The following is a 17,644-nucleotide window of genomic DNA, read 5'->3' as shown; positions in this document are numbered from 1 at the left end:
TAAAACTCATAGCTGATTCTTGTCATGAGCCCTTTCAGATTACATTTTTAATTTTCCCTGTGTGTGTGTTTTATGGAGTACTATTGTGTCCGTGAATTATTAATATGATAAAAATGTATCACAGAAGAGCCATAAAATAGTTCATTTAGAAAGGTTTCTTCTTCCTGCAATGAATGGGATCTCATTCCTGCTGCAAAGCATTGTCTCTCCAGCAAGTCACAGACATATAGCTGATAACAGAAGTACTACAAATCATGATGGGACTATGGTTTGTCTGGATATCGGAACTGCTGACACATTGACATCAATAGGAGGCAAAACCAGAAATGAAAGATGACTTGACACTTAGGAGAGCTTCCTGAGGATTTTAATGGCCACTTTTGCACCTGATTTCCTCTAGTAGAACCAGAAAGACCAACATTTAAAAAATCATTTCCTTTTGCAGACTGTATAGTGCCACCAATGTTGAAGCAGCAGAGGTAGGAAAAAGGAAAGCCTAGTTTCAATATGTTTTTTCTAAACTACTGGGGATATTTTTTTTTTTTTTAAACACAAGAAAAGCCAACTTACTTGAGGTCATCAATTACTTTGGCTTGTTCATTCAATTCCCTAATATCTACTAAACGTTTCACAAATTTTCTTCCTTTCTGCTCTCCAGCTTGGATACCAGATGCTCCCTGTCGCCGACAATCAACAGTCTCCTATTTAAAATAATATTTCATTAAATTCCTTGTTAAACATATAGAACCAATTTTAAGTCACAGGTACAATGAATTGTGCACCCTAAATCAAAACACCACATGCAAAAAAATTTTTTTTAATTCAAAATGCAGCCGATTTGAAATTTTCCAATGATCCAAGTCCCATGATTTGCTTAAAGACAAACATTAGCTGCTACATACATGTCCCCATGAGCAAGACCTGCCCGCTCTCATATGTGAACAGCTAGAATGAGTAGAGTCACACATCGCTGACCCAGATAGATATTCTACAGGAACAGAATAACGATGGTTTTGGGGGTTCAAACCCAACAGGTGATTTACAATCCGCTGCCCAAATGTTAACTTGGGTGCATCTCCACATAATGAAACTCCATCTGATTTCTAAATAATAAACAGGAATGTTAGTATTTTAGGGCAGTTTTTCCCCAAAGCAAGTACAAGATTCTTGCAAAATTGCAATTGTTTAAAGAAATTGCAATTGTTAAAAACTACTTATTATGAAACCAAAACAGAAGTTCACACAGGGTATTGGTTTTTGCTACTGAAAATTTAGTTCTTTTAGTTAGTTTGTAACTTCCATTGATTGCTAGGATAATCAAGTAACTGTAGCCAAAGCCTTCCAAAGTGGGTACCTAAAGTTAGACACCTAAATACATACTACGACATCTAAAAGTAACTGTCTGCAAAAAACAAGGCAGATTGAACTAAAATTTCCCCACTCCATACTCTCACACTAATAGGAACTTTCTCAAGCTTACCGTTATGCCTAAATACTTTAACAAAATACATTTAGAACACTTTATTTTGATTGATTCTCTTACTGCATGTATAGTGGGAGACATGGAATCAACTTCGTCCTCATCTGATAGGTCAGCTATATTTACAGAATTGAGGTCAGCAATATCATCAACATCTTCTTCTCCTGTCAGTGTTGTGAGGGTATTACCCAGAGCATTTAATCTTTTTCCAATGTTAGGATCCATGTGGACATCAATACCGCACATCTTCCATAACACATTGAGAGTCCAGGTTCCAGCACTATTGCTTTCTGTTTAAAAGAGAAAATTTGCCTGATCATTCTTCTCTTCTTTGTAGCAAGGTTTGTCATTCAATTTTATGTCTGCTTCTACAGCTCAGGAGGCAGGACCAGACTTATCTGTCATGGGGCACTGCCTTGGCTCTGCCCGCTTGTAAAAAGCCCCCAGTGAGATCTTTCCAGAACTGAAATATATCTGAATATAGTTAACAGATATATCTATTAAGTTTGCATTAAAATCTCTCTAATGAATAAGGAAAACCTGATAAGCCAGATGAAAAGTAAATTCTTCAGGGCGTGAAAGGCATAGTTAGCCACTAGAAGGCAAAAACATGAAATATCAATTTCTCTCTCTGTCTGCCAGGTTTACCATTTCCAACACAGGGATTCCAATGGAATCCAATAAAACCCAAAGGATGGGCTTGTAAGAAAATCAGACCCTTGGAATTACTCAAATCACAAAGATTACAATCGTGTTTTAAAGCCTGCACCTGCATCTTCTGAGACCTGATCATCTAATCGAACTGGTAATGTCTATTGAATTGGCAAAATGGTTAACATGTTAGAGTTTTACATATTTTGTCTTAAGAGGGAATAGACGTTTCCGACCAAGTGCCACTATAGAGCACCGAACAACATATACGGCTTAATGGACTTCAACTTGTTTAGAAGGAGCTAGAAGCTTTGTAAGCTTCTTTTATACAGTTATACAGCTTTTTTTTTTAGCCATCTGGCTATTGGGGCGTTTGGCCTTTTTTTTTTTTTTTTTTTGGGCCTTTTAATTGATGGATGGTAAATGATGAATATGGCTGTTAAACTTTCTAAAAAGTTTAGTCCTTAACAGTTTTATCTTGATTGCCTTGGGGGCATCAAACGTGCCATACCTTCTCATTGAAATGTGCTGAATTTGGTCTAAAAGAAGAAAGGGAGATTTATTGGCAATATCTTGGAATACATTTTCATAGTGCTCAGAGAGGATGGATTCCAAAGTCTCCTTTTTGAATCTCGTGTTTACTGATTTGAATATTTCAGATCCAAAATGGTCCCATTTCCACCAGATGTTTTGGGAATGATCAGGACAGACTATGCTCCCAGGCTTTGCTCCCCCTTTAGCGATTGCCCCAACAGCTAAAAGATGTGAAAAGGTTTTCATTGTCTGAATTTGCTTCCTTGGGTTTGAGAATAGAGAGAAAGGAAAAAAGTCTCCTACAAGTTTTGCTAAAATTTTCTGGGGTAGTCATTGCTCACAGTTTCCATTACCCATCTGACTGATACCAAAGTTGCCCACACAGGCTACCTATCAGGCATGCTGCAGAGCAGTGTAAAGACCTTCTTCTTTGGCTGGTTTTTATTAGGCTTCTTCACCATTATGGCTCTGAGAGGCCATAGAAGCTCCTTTGTGCCACACAAAAAAATCCTCAAAATAGGCCACCAAAGCAAGCAAGTTAATTTTAGAAGACTTGTTCAGAAATTCCTATTTAGAATGTTTTTCATACTCTCTGTAACTTGAAAAGAAAGATAGTCTGCGGACTGCCCACACAGTTCCCTAGGAGGCAAAGTATACAAGGGACTTTTCACAAGTGGGCAGAGCCCTGTGTTGGGCCCATTAAACTGCAAAAGCAGAGGAAAAACCCATTGCCAGAATGGAGAATCTAACTCTGTGGGATGAAGATTGGTTTTGTTGTTTTGATCTATAACCATACAATTATAAAATCTCAGAGTTTGCAGATACGTTGATTTATTCACACCTTAGGTAGACTACGGTGGACATTAAATAGAAAGGCTACATGGTTTGCAATATAGGATTGAGATTGTAAAAGACATTCTTATTTTTAAAATTATTTTTGTAAAATATTCTTATGTTCTAAAATACACCATGATTTTTAAACAAATATAATTTTATTTGTATACATGAAAGTATATTTTATTTTAGGTTTTTCTTGTTCCCTAATTTCTTTTGCTCCTTGAGCATAGTTTATTCTTCTTGCCAGTCTGTATGATCCTCTTGTCCAATTCTATGTATTTTCCTCTCTTCTCCCACCTTTTCTTTTTCTGTAATTTGATCTTTATCTGCTTTGCAATTCTGGATCCTTACTCAGTTACCCTCCCCACTTTCTTGCAGCCTCCTATTACTGTTGGTTCCTCTCTTCCTCTCTCATCCCAGTATGCTTTGTGGCCTGATTAGTATGGCCAGTAGCTCAATTTTTAATTGTTAATATATCATGTAAAATGCAAGCCAAAGAACACAAATGAATTAGATCAGTCCTAGGGAGGAATGATGGATATCCCAAGTGCCTCTGAAATATCTCTGCAGCCATGGGTGTTTTATCCCCTTCCTTTCAGGGCTGATTAAATGCCAAACACAAATGATTAAAGAAAATGTAATTGGTGACTTAAGCAAAAGCACTGCATTATATTTTTGAAATTTTGCTCAAAGTGCTAGAGAGCGGCAGATCCACCGTTATTTTCTGATGGGAAACCTGCCTGTCTGACATAGTTATGGATATGGAAGGCAGGGAAACAGGCCTGCTGGCATAAAAACATTTGATGAAATTGACACATTTCTGCAGAATATTTCAGTTTTCTAATTCCCTTTCTGCCCTGACAGCATGTATCAGCAAAGATGGCTGGAAAATGGATTTTCCTTCTAGTGAAAAGATTTTTGGAACTCTTCATCCTGAATCTGAATGAAAAGACAAAAATTCAAAATTTTTTGTAGGAAGAAAAATCCAGTTTTGGGAGAACCAAAATGAAAATTTTCCACTTGTCAGCTGCCGGGCTCCCTAGTTTCCCACGAGTGGGAAGCTGGGCAGAATAATAAGCCAGTCAGCTGGGGGACCCAGGGAACCAGTTGTTTGGTAAGCCTTGGGAGCTTGGTACTTGGAAGCAGGCCAGTCCAAGGAACTGGCTACCTGAGAAGCCAGACACAGCCTGGGAGCTCACCAGACAGGCTGCTGGGGCTCTGGGGGAGCCAGTTAAGGAACTGGCAGCACAGAGATCCCAGCAGCCCAACAGGCAGCCTGATGAGAAGCCTGCCTACCTGGCTGACTGATTAGCAGGAAACCAAGCTGGCTGGCATAAAAACTTTTGATGAAATGGACACATTTCTACAGAATATTTCAGTTTTGTTGAATCAACATTTTTCAACGGAGAACTGTTTTGTTTGGAAACTTTTTGACCAGCTCCAATGATTATACTAAAAGGATCATTTTTAGTTTGTATTAGTCAAATTTTTTACACATTTGATCCAGTAGGTATTAAAGCCTATGATGGCTTCCTACTACTACCTTTTATAATTTCTTGTAGGGATTGTTGAAAGCACTCATGGCCAAAAGCAGGCTGGAAAATGTGGAGCAGCTATTGTGAAAAGGGGAAATCAGAACAAAGCACAACCCTGAAATACACAATTACAATTAAAGCAAAGCTATCAAGAGATCAAACCTCAACTAGAATATCCTAGAGTTTGTTTTAATTATACAAAAATTGAATATAAACATTACCTGCAGCAGCCTGTCCTGCTGTCCTTGAACAGACTTCATAGGTGCCATCTGGCACTACACCTAAACATGAAACATGCACACGCTAGTAAGACAGATGTAATTAAACACATTTTAGACCTGCCTTGCAAAATTCTATTTCTACACTTGACCTACGTAAGTAAAATGTCAGATTTGTTTATCATCAAATCACCAACAACATATGAGTGATTTTAATTTTATTTGGGATGGCAAGTTTTCTTGACAATTTTGCAAGCCTGTTTCAGACAACAGTTCTGTATGCAATGTGAAATGAAAAAATCCATATTTATCTGCTGAATACTATAGATAGAAAGGGAAGTGTTATGAGAAAGCAATTAATTACATATTTATTGAACAAATAGGTTATATGCATTGTTTTATTATAGTTTCCAATAAAATCATAATAAAAAAATCAAGTCAAATTAATAAATGGAAAGCAATAAAATAAAAATTCTTCCAACCTAGTTAAGGCAGATGGTACTGCAGGGCAAATACTATGTTGCGGTATATTACAATTCATGAAAAAAACGACAGCTATTGTTTAATAAAAATTTAAGAGTGCTAAAGGATGACTGAGGTTCACAGGTAGAATCCCACGTTACAGAACTTTATTTGGATTTGTAAATCAAATCTTCATCTCTTCTCTAGTCTCTTTCTGAACCTTCAACCAGTTGTGCAAAACATAGCAAAGAGCAATAAAAGACTAAGTTCCAGGGCCACCAAGACAAGATTACAAAAACTTACAGGCATTCATGACTAGTTCCCCTTGTATTTCTGGTTTCCAATCATCCCAGCTTGTCTCAAAACCATCAGCAAAGCGGATACAGAAATTTTTAAAATGTCCTTTGCTAACCAGAGACTCTGAAGAGCAGGCAGTGATTAATGTGCTTTCAATGGTCAGGACTAAAGCAGAGCCAGTGTCAAGATCTGCTGTGTGGTTAGACTGCAAAAGGAAGAAGAGACTTGTACAGAAAAGACCAATAATTTACTTGTCAGTAGTTACAGCATATCCCATGGCAGAGGTGTTAAACTCTTTTGGAGGAAAGGGCCAGATTCCAACCTTAATTATAGTTTGTGGACTGGAATATAAATTCAGGATTTCATACTCCCTTCAATCCATTGCAGATCTCCCCACTGCCTTTGTAGCAAAACTTTGATCATTTTACTGTAGTACTTTATAACCAGAGTCAACATCACTCACAGAGAATAACTGTTTCCTTTTAAGCCACTGTTATTTCTGTTTTTGTTTCTCTTTCTCCCCTATCCTCCATTCACTATTTCTATTTCGCTCTTTGCTTGTCTTTCTCTGTTCTTCCCTCTGCATTTTTCCTTCCATGTTGCAACTCCCACCCCTCGAGAGCTTCTCTTATTCTAATAAATGATCGGCAATGGAGTAGTTAACACTGATACTGAAAAGTTATTACTGGGCTTCCAAGCTGACACTCCAATGAAGTTAATATGGGACAGTGGATACATTATCGGTAAACGAAATGCCTACAGACATATGCAAAACCAGTTCCTTATGAAGACGTAAACTTATGGCCTTGTCTAAACTAGAATTTAATGGAGAATGTCAGCATATTAGCTAACGTGCAAACGTGTTTAGTGAAAGTTTAGTGTAAACAGGTAGTGCACATTCTGTTGTTATAAAATGTGCTAGCCTGATTACATTAAAGCCTAGTCTCCCCTCTGATTTCAACTCAATCTATTTAGCATCTGTTAAAGCATGCACTGCTGTGTCTAAACGAGACTTGAATGTTAGTTAGCATATGTTAGCTAATATGTACTTACATCACAATTTAAATTCTTCTTTAGACAAGGTTTATGACAAACTGGAGGTCTAAACACAACCAAAACAGTGATCCAAGTGAAGAATACATTAAAAATAGTAAATAATGCTCTCATCACTTGTTTGGATTATTCAAACATCAGTCAGAACATATTATCAAAAAACATTTTTAAAATTTGTAGAGTGTTTTTATTTTCAGTTATAAGTGCCTGAAAACAGAGGTCTTAAAAATTGCTGGCACAAATTTTCAAAAGGGTGCCCAACTTCACACACCTCAAAGGATTCTCAAAGTGTGGCACACACAGTCTCTGAAAACACAGGGCCAAGTAAGTTGCCTCAAACTGGGCACACGAAATATGAACTACTCACAATTTTAAAAAATGACTACTGATTAAGTCTACTATCCATAACTATAATATGGTGCTAAGAAAACATTAAAATTTCATAACTTCTGAATTGGTGCAATGATAGAAAAAAAGAGTTTACGTTAAAAGCATAAAATACATAAAAATTGCTACTTCAACAAAAGCCTACTACACTTCTTCCCACTCTTTACATATTTTTCAAATACCTGTGGTGCATTTGTGATGGGCAAACAAATTCCCAAATCATTAACCGTTAGCTGAAGAAAAAGTGTTCCAAAAGCCTGAGCAGATGTCTGCTGGATTCCAGGTAACATATCTACCACTTCTTTTGTAGCCATGTGAATATCCTTATGTAAAGCCAGTCTCTGTTCATTCCAGTTGTCATAAGCAGCCTTGTAATTCAGCCAAAATAGCACAGCTTTTAGAAGAGAAAAGTTTCCAACAAAATTAAAATAAAATGCCACAAAAGTAATGTTCATTATAACAAGACGAAGGTTTGAATTTTCTGTTTTTGTTTTATCACCATATATTAAAATACAATGGATATACATTTATATACCTACATGCAGTGTACACACACACACACTCTCTCATTTCCCAGAAGAAATGTGCTTGTGTTGCAATGAACAAAATAAAATAAGACATTGCCTCTACCCCTTAGCATTTATAATCCAAGTTAACAAGCTTTCATAACCCAAAATGCTGATACACTCAATACTGCTGATGTCAGTACACATTTACATAAACCGTTTAGTATATACCAACTGAAAAACCGTCCTCCCATCAGTTGAAATATTGCCCTTAATTAACATTAGTACACAATGAACTTCCTAACCAACTTCTGAGGAACAACGTAACTATACTTAGTTCTAGTTAATTTTAAGTTACTGATAAATTCAGACTTATAAATATCAAGCATTTCATTTTGAAAAGAAACATACAGAATTTGTGGAGTATGAAAACAAATTTGTAGTGATTCTCTACTTTCTAGCAAAAGAGAAATAGAAACACAGCAGCCAATAGTACCTCTGTCAAAGGCCACAGGCTGAGCAAAGACAATTGGCCTATTCAAAGTAATAAGCACAGCCTCTCTATCTGATGAACCACTGATTTCCTCTCTGAGTGCATTTCTTAATCCAATTCTTGTCTTAAAATAAGCAACTTGATGGAAGTCAGAACCAGCTTCTTCATAAACCTTAAAACAGTCCAAAAATAAAAAAATCACATTATGACTTTAATAGACAAAAATAAATGTAATACTCTGGCATAACACAAGAAAAGCAAGGACGCCCCATTTTAATTTTACTCTTCATAGTTTGCAATATACTCTTAAAAAGATAGAAAAGTTTTCTTCTCTACTATATTTTGACTTAAGTTGGCAAATATTAGTTGTTTTCCTGGGTTTCTTATACAACACAAGCAAACAACCATCCGAATATGAAGTTTGTTAAATTTATGTTTTCTTTCTAACTCTCTGCAGAGTCTTAAATACTATACTTAACATAAAATCAGTGATTTAAAGAAACAGTAGTGGATTTCTAAATCCAGGAGATGCAATTACCAATTTAAGAGAAATAAATAGGTCAAGATTTAGGTTTCATGTATGTATTCTAGAAACCGCATTGAAATCAATGGAAATTTTGAATTGGATCAATGAAAGTATTAGGCCATTGAAGTCCACAGTACAATGGAGCAATTTTTTTTGGATAAATAATCTATTTGTTGAAAAATGCAGTTTTGGTTCACCCAAGACTCCATAAATTTGACAAAAAATTTTGCTGAATAGTTTCAGCATGCAATTTTTTTTTTCTGGCTAGAGTCACAAAATGTGGGGGTGTTAGGGAGCCCCACCTTATAACTTTTAGGCCAATGGGTCAGTGCACTCAACCCATATGTGGGAGACCCTGGTTTGAATCTGCTCTGGAGCAGGGATGTGAAAACAGTTAACCCCCCAGGTTACCAGATTTTAACCACTGGGCTAAAAGTTGTAAATGGGGCTCCTTCTCCATGACCACCCAATTTTTATGAATCTACCTCTTTAAAAATGCCCAGGAAAAAAAAAAAACATTTTAAGTTAAACATGTTTAGTTTGTCCTAAAATGAACTTTTCAATTTTGGTTCAACCTGAACCAATTTTCCACAACTGCCATCAAACAAAAAAGTAATTATTTGCCCAGCTCTAGTCCCTACTAACAGCAGTGCTAAATGCATTAATATTATAAAATACATTTGATACTCCCTCTGATTTATCATGAATTACAGTTCCTAATGAACACTTGGGCCTTTTTCCTGAAAACCATCTTTACTGAAGACATTGAAATTCAAGTCTAATGCAAGACAATTTCAACTACTACATAACAGTACATGCTGAATATATTTAGGTGGTAATCTTTGTTTCTGAACTGTAGATGCATTCTAAAGCAATTGTTTTAAATGTTTTCCAACTAGCGGTCTAAAGAAATCAAGCTAGTAATATCCTAGTAGAGTAAGATTAGAGGAGTTTGTTATGTTCTTTTCAAAGCAGAAGATATTGCCTTCATAAGCATGGAGAAGTATCACTACCAGGCTTTGCTAACATACACAGAGTTGCTGTCAACTAACCTGATGTTTAACAATTTGCCCCAATGCCAGATTCAAATCCACTTGGCATTTACCAAACAGTTTAAGGTAGCTGCTACTTCCAGGCATTGCTTTGGTTTGTATTCGGTTTGAGAGCTCAAGTTCTATCAATCCAGTTTCAAACCTCACGGCCCTCATTGATGGAGTTGTGGCTGTCACTTGAATTCCCTAGCAAACAATGAAAGAAAAGTTATTTAGGATCTGCCTCAAAGGCATCATCGGTGAAAAAAACTTAAACGTGAAACAGGAAAGGAAGTAAGGATTTTCCATAATGCTTTGCATTTAGGGCATTTCAAAAAATCATAAAAATCAAAGGCAGATTTTTTCTTGTTTTTCCTTGGTTAATTAACAGAGGCTATGTCTACACTGGCGGCGGCAAAGTTGCTGCCATCAGATCAACTTACCTGGGTCGACTGAGTGGTCAGTGAAGACCCGCTCAGTCGATCCAGAAGTCGACACTATAAATCCGCCCCCATAAGTGGCATAGCACTGCGTTGACAGGAACACGGTACTTGTTGGCGCAGTGCAGTGAAGACGGAGTGCAGAAGAGAAGAACAGCAGTCGATGGAAGTTACGCAATTTTTCTGTGTAGTTTGCGTAACTCCCGTCAACTGCTGACGAATCGCTGGGGTAAGTGTAGACCAAGCCAGAGATTTCTATACTTGTCTAACACTAGGCTGATTGTTATCTGACACTTAATCTGTGACCATCTCAGGGAAATTCTTCATTTGTTTAGTTTTTGTGTATGCCTATGTTAACTGTAATTAAAACAACATTCAACCACTGGCATTATCTTGAGAGATTTGTTGGTCATAAAGTTACCTTAAATTGTAGGCTCAAAGAGTAGAGGAGAATTTTAGGCTTCTCTCCATCTGTTGTGCCATCATGTTCATTCCAAAGAGGAATTGGCTGCTCCCCTCCTGTACACGTTAAAAACTGTATTTTCAGTGTTTTAACAGAGTATTTTTCACACAGCATAGAAATAAAGTTTTTCTTTAAATGTGATGCACTGATTTTAACCAATCTTCAGAGAACAGACTGTTCTGCACTAAAGAACTATAATAAACATAAATATGTAAGATTCAGGAGAATAAGAACTAGCTGGGGTGCATTCTGAGCTTGTAGCTAATGGGAGTAGCATTGCTAATGGCCCACCACCAGAGATTAACATATCTTTTGCCTATTTCCATCAAGTCAAGGGGTGTCTAGCTGGACAGAGACTTTTCCCACTTTCCAAATGACATCCACAGAACAACTAGCACCTGAAAAGAAAGGGTAACATTTGGCTTACAAAAAGTTGCTCTTTACCTGCAGTACCTCATGTGGACTTAATTTAGCTAACAAGGACTAGTCACTTGATCAAATTTATGAAGAGGTATGCAAAAAAGTGGATTAAAAACGAAGTTACTTTAGAGTGAGTGTGATGGAGTCCTCTGCAAAACTTTTTGGGGTCCTTCGGAACTTTTTTTTTTTTTTTTTTTTTAAACCACTTTGGCTTCCCACCTCCCATACACTTCTGGCTCTAAATGAAAGAAACAATCCTTTTTGATGAGCACACAATGATATCTTCTATACAGTCTATCAATAGTTCGCAACAGTTGGCAGGAAAAGGTTATTATTGGAGTAGCACAAATAATTCCAACTCCCCTGCAACTCCAAACTTTTCTAACCTCTACTATGCTGTGGAGGCCATCACTCAAACTTAAAAAAAGTGTGCAGAAGTGTGGTAATTTTTGACGCTGTACATGCTTACAGACTATTTTATTCTCTGATTAGTTTTGATGCCCTTATTTACTTTTCTCTAGCTTTTCTATTCACTTCGGCTCTATCCTCATGTATACTTTTTATCCTTCTAATTTTGGCATCATTGACTATCTTGATCATGCTTGAATTAATACCTTCCTCTAGACAATCGGTGAAAATATTAAAGAACAAAAGACCAAAAATTGACACTTGCTCAAACCAATGCTGCTCTCAACTTGGAGATGTGACTGCTCTGTATTCTCTGTTCATCAACAAGTTTCTTCTCCATGGTATTTTAATTTTATCTAACTGGTATTCATCTAATTTTTAAAAATTTATAATGGGGCACTAAAATGAATGTCTTAAAATACTAAAGTCTCCAAAGACACTGCATTCACTTATTATATTTATTGTAACGTTCAAGTAATTTACTTAAGTTACTTTGATTACAAGCTCTTTGATGGCCGGACTATCTTTTTTGTAATGTTTGCCTAGCCCTGATTAGGGACTTGCAATCTACAGCAATATAGTAGTAATAATGTTTTTAAAAGACTTTTGGATTAGTTTGGAATAGCTTCACTTACAGTCTAGAAGACTGAACAAACAGCATGTTAATGAAATTCACAGATGACAAACTGGGAGGAGATGGAACTAGCAAAGGCAGAGAAGTGATACAATGATACCCAATACAGCCTTCTGATTTGCAATATTCTATAATTCTCTCTGAAGCTATTTTAATAGAATCATCATTATTAAAGCTCTTTCTTCCAGATGCTCTCATACTGACTATTATATGCTGAAATATTTTGCCTGGAATAAACATCAGGCTGATAATGTTTCTGGTCCATACTTCCTACCCTTCTTAAAGATAAGTACTGCTTTTTTTCTGTCATCTGGTACCTCTCCTGACTTGCTTTTCAGAGATCCTGAGATTTTCCTTCACTAGATCTTTAAGCTTTCTTGAGCTAGTCTCATCTGGCCCTGTAGATTATATATATTTGCTGTCAGACACTTGGTTACTATAAGAGTCTCTATATTTTCCTTAAAGCTTTCTAACAACAACAACAAAACTAAAAAAGTAAATTAAAAACAGTTATTTGTATATTTTAGTTCTTTTGAACTCTTCACTTTGTAAAGTTCTTTGTAATTATTCTTTGTAAAATTAGTTTTCACAGAAGTACAACCCCTGTACACGCCTGTTTATGGACCTTCATATTGCTTTTATTTTCCTGATGGTTTTATTTTGGCTTTTTATACCTTGTCTCTAGATCTGTCAACAGACATCTTAGCTATTATTCAATTCTCCTTTTTATTTTTTCTCATGCAGTTCTTTTATTTTTCATTTTTTTAATCATTTCTTAATTTAGTCACATTTTAAAAAAATCTTCTGCTCCACTTTAATTTGTACTTGTGTTTTAGGCATTTGGACTTGTTTTTATTCAGATCAGTTCTCTACCCATTTTCCAATTATTACTGTAGTTAATATCTTCAAATATCTTCAATTTAAACCAGCATCTTATGAAAATATGTAATGTTCTAATAGAATGTATTTTCCCATAACTTTTCTCTACTAAAATATTAATCTGATTCATATATATATTCACACTTGATATCAGGTTTCCCCATTGTTGGTTCATGTCAGACCAAGGATTGTATCAACTCGTTATTTCTTTCAAACTTTAGAAAAATAAGCTTTCCTTCACTAAACTTAAACATTTCTGTGATAAAACTCTCACAATACGGTTACGTTCACCCATTCACATCTGCTTTTCATCTTCAACCATGCTGTAGATTCTCAACTGGTAAATTGGTATAGCTCAAGAAAGTCAATGGAACTATGCCAGTTTATGTCAGCTGAGGATCTGTTTTAGTGCACTTTTATTTGTTACCCAATTAGTATAATTTAATAAAAATGGTATTTTATTTAATAAGAACAAATGTGATGCTGAAACTAATTTGTCTACCCACTCTATCACAAACAACAAATGACAAATGTTGCCACTCTACCCTGATCAAATGTCAGTCCATATAGCTTTGCAAAAATCCTCCACTAGCTTCTTGTATTGAATACTACTTTTCTCTTTCAATCTTTCAGAAAGCTGCAAGCTGATCTTATTGGACAGGAAATAATGTTCGAGACAGATGCTAATGCTGTTCAGTGGATTGTTTGGTAGAATTGCTTTTGCAATTAATAGCCAGCACCTTTGCACAGAGTTCTCAGATGTAACACGATCCAGTGACTCAAGAGAGAGACTAACAATGTCACTCACAATGTTCTCCAAAGTCACAGTTCTATCTACCAAGCTTCTTAACCTTTTGTTGCTAGCATCTGATACAACTTCTGTGCTACAGTGGAACCAGAAAGTGGTGGCATTTTTGGTGACATAAGAACCCGACAGACAGGTAGAAAGTTCATTTGGGTCCATACAGCAGATATGTTAGGCAGCACCAAAAGACTTAAGGCTAAATTTTTAGTGAAATCCTCAGGTAGCTCATCTTACCTGACACCTTCTGTATGACTTCGTTCACTTCCTTCATGAACACTTTTTGTACAAACACTAAATGATTTAGAAGGTCAGTTGTGAGATTATGTTCAAAGGAACCAACCTGCCAAAAATATGAAGATTATTTTTGTACAATTTTAAAATACAAGTGTGATAGCTGTGGTAAATGCAACACTGTTTTAAGTACCGACTACATCAGAATACAGCATAACAATGGTACATAATCTCAGATACAACAGATGCAATTACTGTCAGTAAACAATGACTTCTTAATTGTGACCATTGTATGTGGAAGTTGTCTTTCAGGCATTTTTTTATTATAAGTAAGTGCCAATAAATAAGGGGAAAAGTGCATTATGTGGACTAATATCATGGGAGCATAGGCAGAATACCAGTACTGAATTATCAACAACAGAGAATGGCAAAGCTCATTCAGTTTCTCAATGTCCAAATGGTAGGTGTAATTTGACCAACTTTATAGGGGGCTTAATGAAGGCACAGGCAAGTAAAATGAATTGCTTAATGTCATATAGTAAACCATTAGCAAAACTGGGAACAGAAGCCAGGTATCTTGACTCCCCAGCTCCATTATTCTAAATAATATTGAAGAAAAACACAACTGGTATGTGCAATACCTGATAAATCTAGTTATTAACTATGAACTCTGACTAGATGCTTTACGAAATATTATTTCTACATTGTGAGTTTTCTAAGAACTGTTACCTTGCTTAATGTTCTTTAACTTTATTAAAAACAAGTTTGGTAAAAAACTTTAATTTTAAATACTTCCTGATATTAGTCAGATTTTAAATAGGAAACAAACAGAATTCTGTTACTAATCAGAACCCCTTTTAGATATTGAGAGTAAATTCAAACCAAAGATCAGTCTCTGCACTGGTAATGTCTGTCTTAAAGCAGAGAGAAGCAAAGGTTAGACTGGGAAATACAAAAAGAGCAGCAGTAGGCTGGAATTCTCTGAGGAGCACGCAGATCATCAGAAGTCTCAAATGTGAGGGCAAATATCAACCAGTAAGTCCTAGGGAGCATGCCAAACATGCATATATAAAAATACTGTATAAAACTTAATTGAAGTATCTTAAAGAAGCTGGCAGTCTTCAACACCTACCTCAGCCACACAACGTAAATAGTTCCCCTGTAGATAATAGCCCTGTTTAGTAGGTGGCTCATCTATATTCCATATTTGATCTGAGTATGTGTCATGTTCTTCCATGACATATTTGCCTGACATAGTGACAGGAGGAAGGTTAAGACTTGCTGAAGGAGGAATGGTGGACATCTCAGTGGCAGAAACTTTTGATGTGAAGCGCAATCTGTGATTTGGAAGCTCAAATGTAAACCTTGTTTGAGCACCTGTAAAGAAAGAGAAAAGTGTGTAAAGCATGTGAATGAGCCCACAGAGAACAAATATTTCCAACTTTTAAAACATAAGGAAATTCGTGGAACCAAAAAAAAGCTCAAACTAGAAGTAAGGTTGAGAGAACAGTAATATAAGGGCAAAAAAAAAAATATGGAATTTCTTGGGTTTTTAACTAATTTTTTTTTCAAAAACAAACCTTTGAAATTATGTAAAGGCATAGTTAAGGCAGTCAAACAATCCAGTTTTGTATCTGTACTGATAACCTGTGAAAATAAACTTAAGACAACGTCATCCATTCATAACAGTTTCAACTCATCAGGGACCACAAAACTATGTATTACCACTACTAGATATTTTCTAAAAACTCTTGCTGTTGTGGAGAATCCAAATGGCAGTACCTGTATTGGTAGTGATATGGCTCCACCGTGAAACTGAACAACTACCTAGCCCTGGCTGTGGGGAAGTGCACATTTTGCAAGCTGAATGACTCTAGAGCCTGCAGAGATGGAATGATTGAGGCAAGTGTTACCGTCTTGAATCTGAGGGGATGTATGTATTTATTCAGTTTCCTCACGACTAGGACAAAGGTCCCCTTTTTTCTTTGGAATAAGGAAATATTGAGAGCAGAAGCGTCTTCTCTTTACTCCTGAGATATTGCCTCAAAGGCCACTACGTTTTGCGATAGGCTCTTATGAGAAAGGTGTCTGAAGAGCAACAAGGGGTGTGTGTGAGTGAGTGAGAGAATGTGTGAATACAGGATAAGGTATGGAAATTAACAGGGTAGCCATGGATGAAATGTCCAACAAACACTTGTCTGTTGTGATAGTAGACCAAGAGTGTTGAAGTTCCTGAAGTTGCTGGCAGGCTTTTGATTGGTTCTAATGTGGCTGCCAACACTCCCATCAAACCTGCTGACTCTGTGATGGTGCATGGTGAACAAAGGATAATGATGGCCATCTCCTAGAGCATCAAGGTCTTCTCATTGGAGGGTACTCAGGCTGTCTGTTCTGGGAGTAGAATGATGGTCTCTTTCTTTGCTGAGGTTAGTATTTATATGACTTTGGGTAAGGAGTTGGTGTATAGATCTCCAAGAATCATAGTGCAGTCCACACATCTTAGAGAATGGAGCACTTTATCTGTTCTACTTCTAAAGAACTCCATTCCTTCAAAGAGCAGGATCTGTCTATCCCATCAAAAGGCAGAGCACAGACATTGACCTCACAGCCATGCTGGATGCATCTATGGCTGCTTGCAGAGCTATTCTGGCCACCATTTAGCCTTCTTATGATCTCTGTCAGTTTCTTGTAGCAATAGGCACAAAAAACACAGGTTTTGACGCTCACAAGAATAGTGGGTCAAACGATCGTTAGGTTCTGTCTCGCTGCCATAAAGGGTAAAGAAGGAACTGAGGGACGGTTCTGGCTGCTCTGCCTTTTACGCTGTCTCACAGGAGCACAAGATGACAAAGCACAAACACGGCCCTGACAAACACTGCTATTCAAAACACTCAAATCTCTTGCATGAGGTATATGTTAACACCTACTTGGAGGAATGGTTACCTACCTTACAGTAACTCACATCCTTCAAGATGCCTTGTCCATATATATATGTTCTATTCTTGATGTGCATGTGCACCATGTGCTCAAATTACATTTGGCCAACAGTATCTGCTGGGGCCATGCCTGCACCCTTAATAGTGCTAGACAAATAACTGATTTTTCAGTTCAGCCAGCAAACTGAAAAGTCAGGGAAAATATTCAGTTTGGTTCCAGAAACATTCAGAGTTTGTCAGCAAACAATCTTTAACACAGTATTTAAGGCACTTCCCTGTAGTGTGGGGAGACCCAGGATTGAATCCTCCCTGGAGCAGGGACTTGAACTCAGATCTTCCCCCTCTTAGGTGTGTATCCTAAATAGGCTAAATGCTCTTCTGGAGTGGGCTGCTCTCAGTATCTCCTGTTGAAGCTGTT

At 36.8% G+C, this 17,644-nt stretch overlaps 1 protein-coding gene across 8 annotated transcripts in view; it reads right to left on the bottom strand.

Annotated features, from left to right (window-relative positions):
- BLTP1 (bridge-like lipid transfer protein family member 1) overlaps positions 1 to 17,644 on the bottom strand; it is a 214,456-nt gene that overhangs the window by 45,879 nt on the left and 150,933 nt on the right. For 6 of the 8 annotated variants that reach the window (XM_067530214.1, XM_067530216.1, XM_067530220.1 and 3 more), the window contains 11 exons: positions 15,423 to 15,667; positions 14,294 to 14,399; positions 10,872 to 10,969; positions 10,032 to 10,217; positions 8,457 to 8,625; positions 7,637 to 7,848; positions 6,021 to 6,219; positions 5,259 to 5,318; positions 1,544 to 1,770; positions 903 to 1,103; positions 571 to 701 (listed from right to left, as the gene is read on the bottom strand). In XM_067530214.1, the coding sequence (XP_067386315.1) occupies positions 571 to 701; positions 903 to 1,103; positions 1,544 to 1,770; positions 5,259 to 5,318; positions 6,021 to 6,219; positions 7,637 to 7,848; positions 8,457 to 8,625; positions 10,032 to 10,217; positions 10,872 to 10,969; positions 14,294 to 14,399; positions 15,423 to 15,667 (1,834 nt within the window). The remainder of the gene's footprint in view (positions 1 to 570; positions 702 to 902; positions 1,104 to 1,543; positions 1,771 to 5,258; positions 5,319 to 6,020; positions 6,220 to 7,636; positions 7,849 to 8,456; positions 8,626 to 10,031; positions 10,218 to 10,871; positions 10,970 to 14,293; positions 14,400 to 15,422; positions 15,668 to 17,644) is intronic. The other 2 variants (XM_067530221.1, XM_067530222.1) reach the window with 1 other exon arrangement.

The sequence above is a fragment of the Emydura macquarii genome, unplaced genomic scaffold (genome assembly GCF_026122565.2).
Source record: "Emydura macquarii macquarii isolate MOO-44397 ecotype Brisbane River unplaced genomic scaffold, CSIRO-AGI_Emac_v2 contig_3044, whole genome shotgun sequence".
Classification (NCBI taxonomy): Eukaryota; Metazoa; Chordata; order Testudines; family Chelidae; genus Emydura; species Emydura macquarii.
This window is presented reverse-complemented; position numbering and strand designations above follow the sequence as displayed.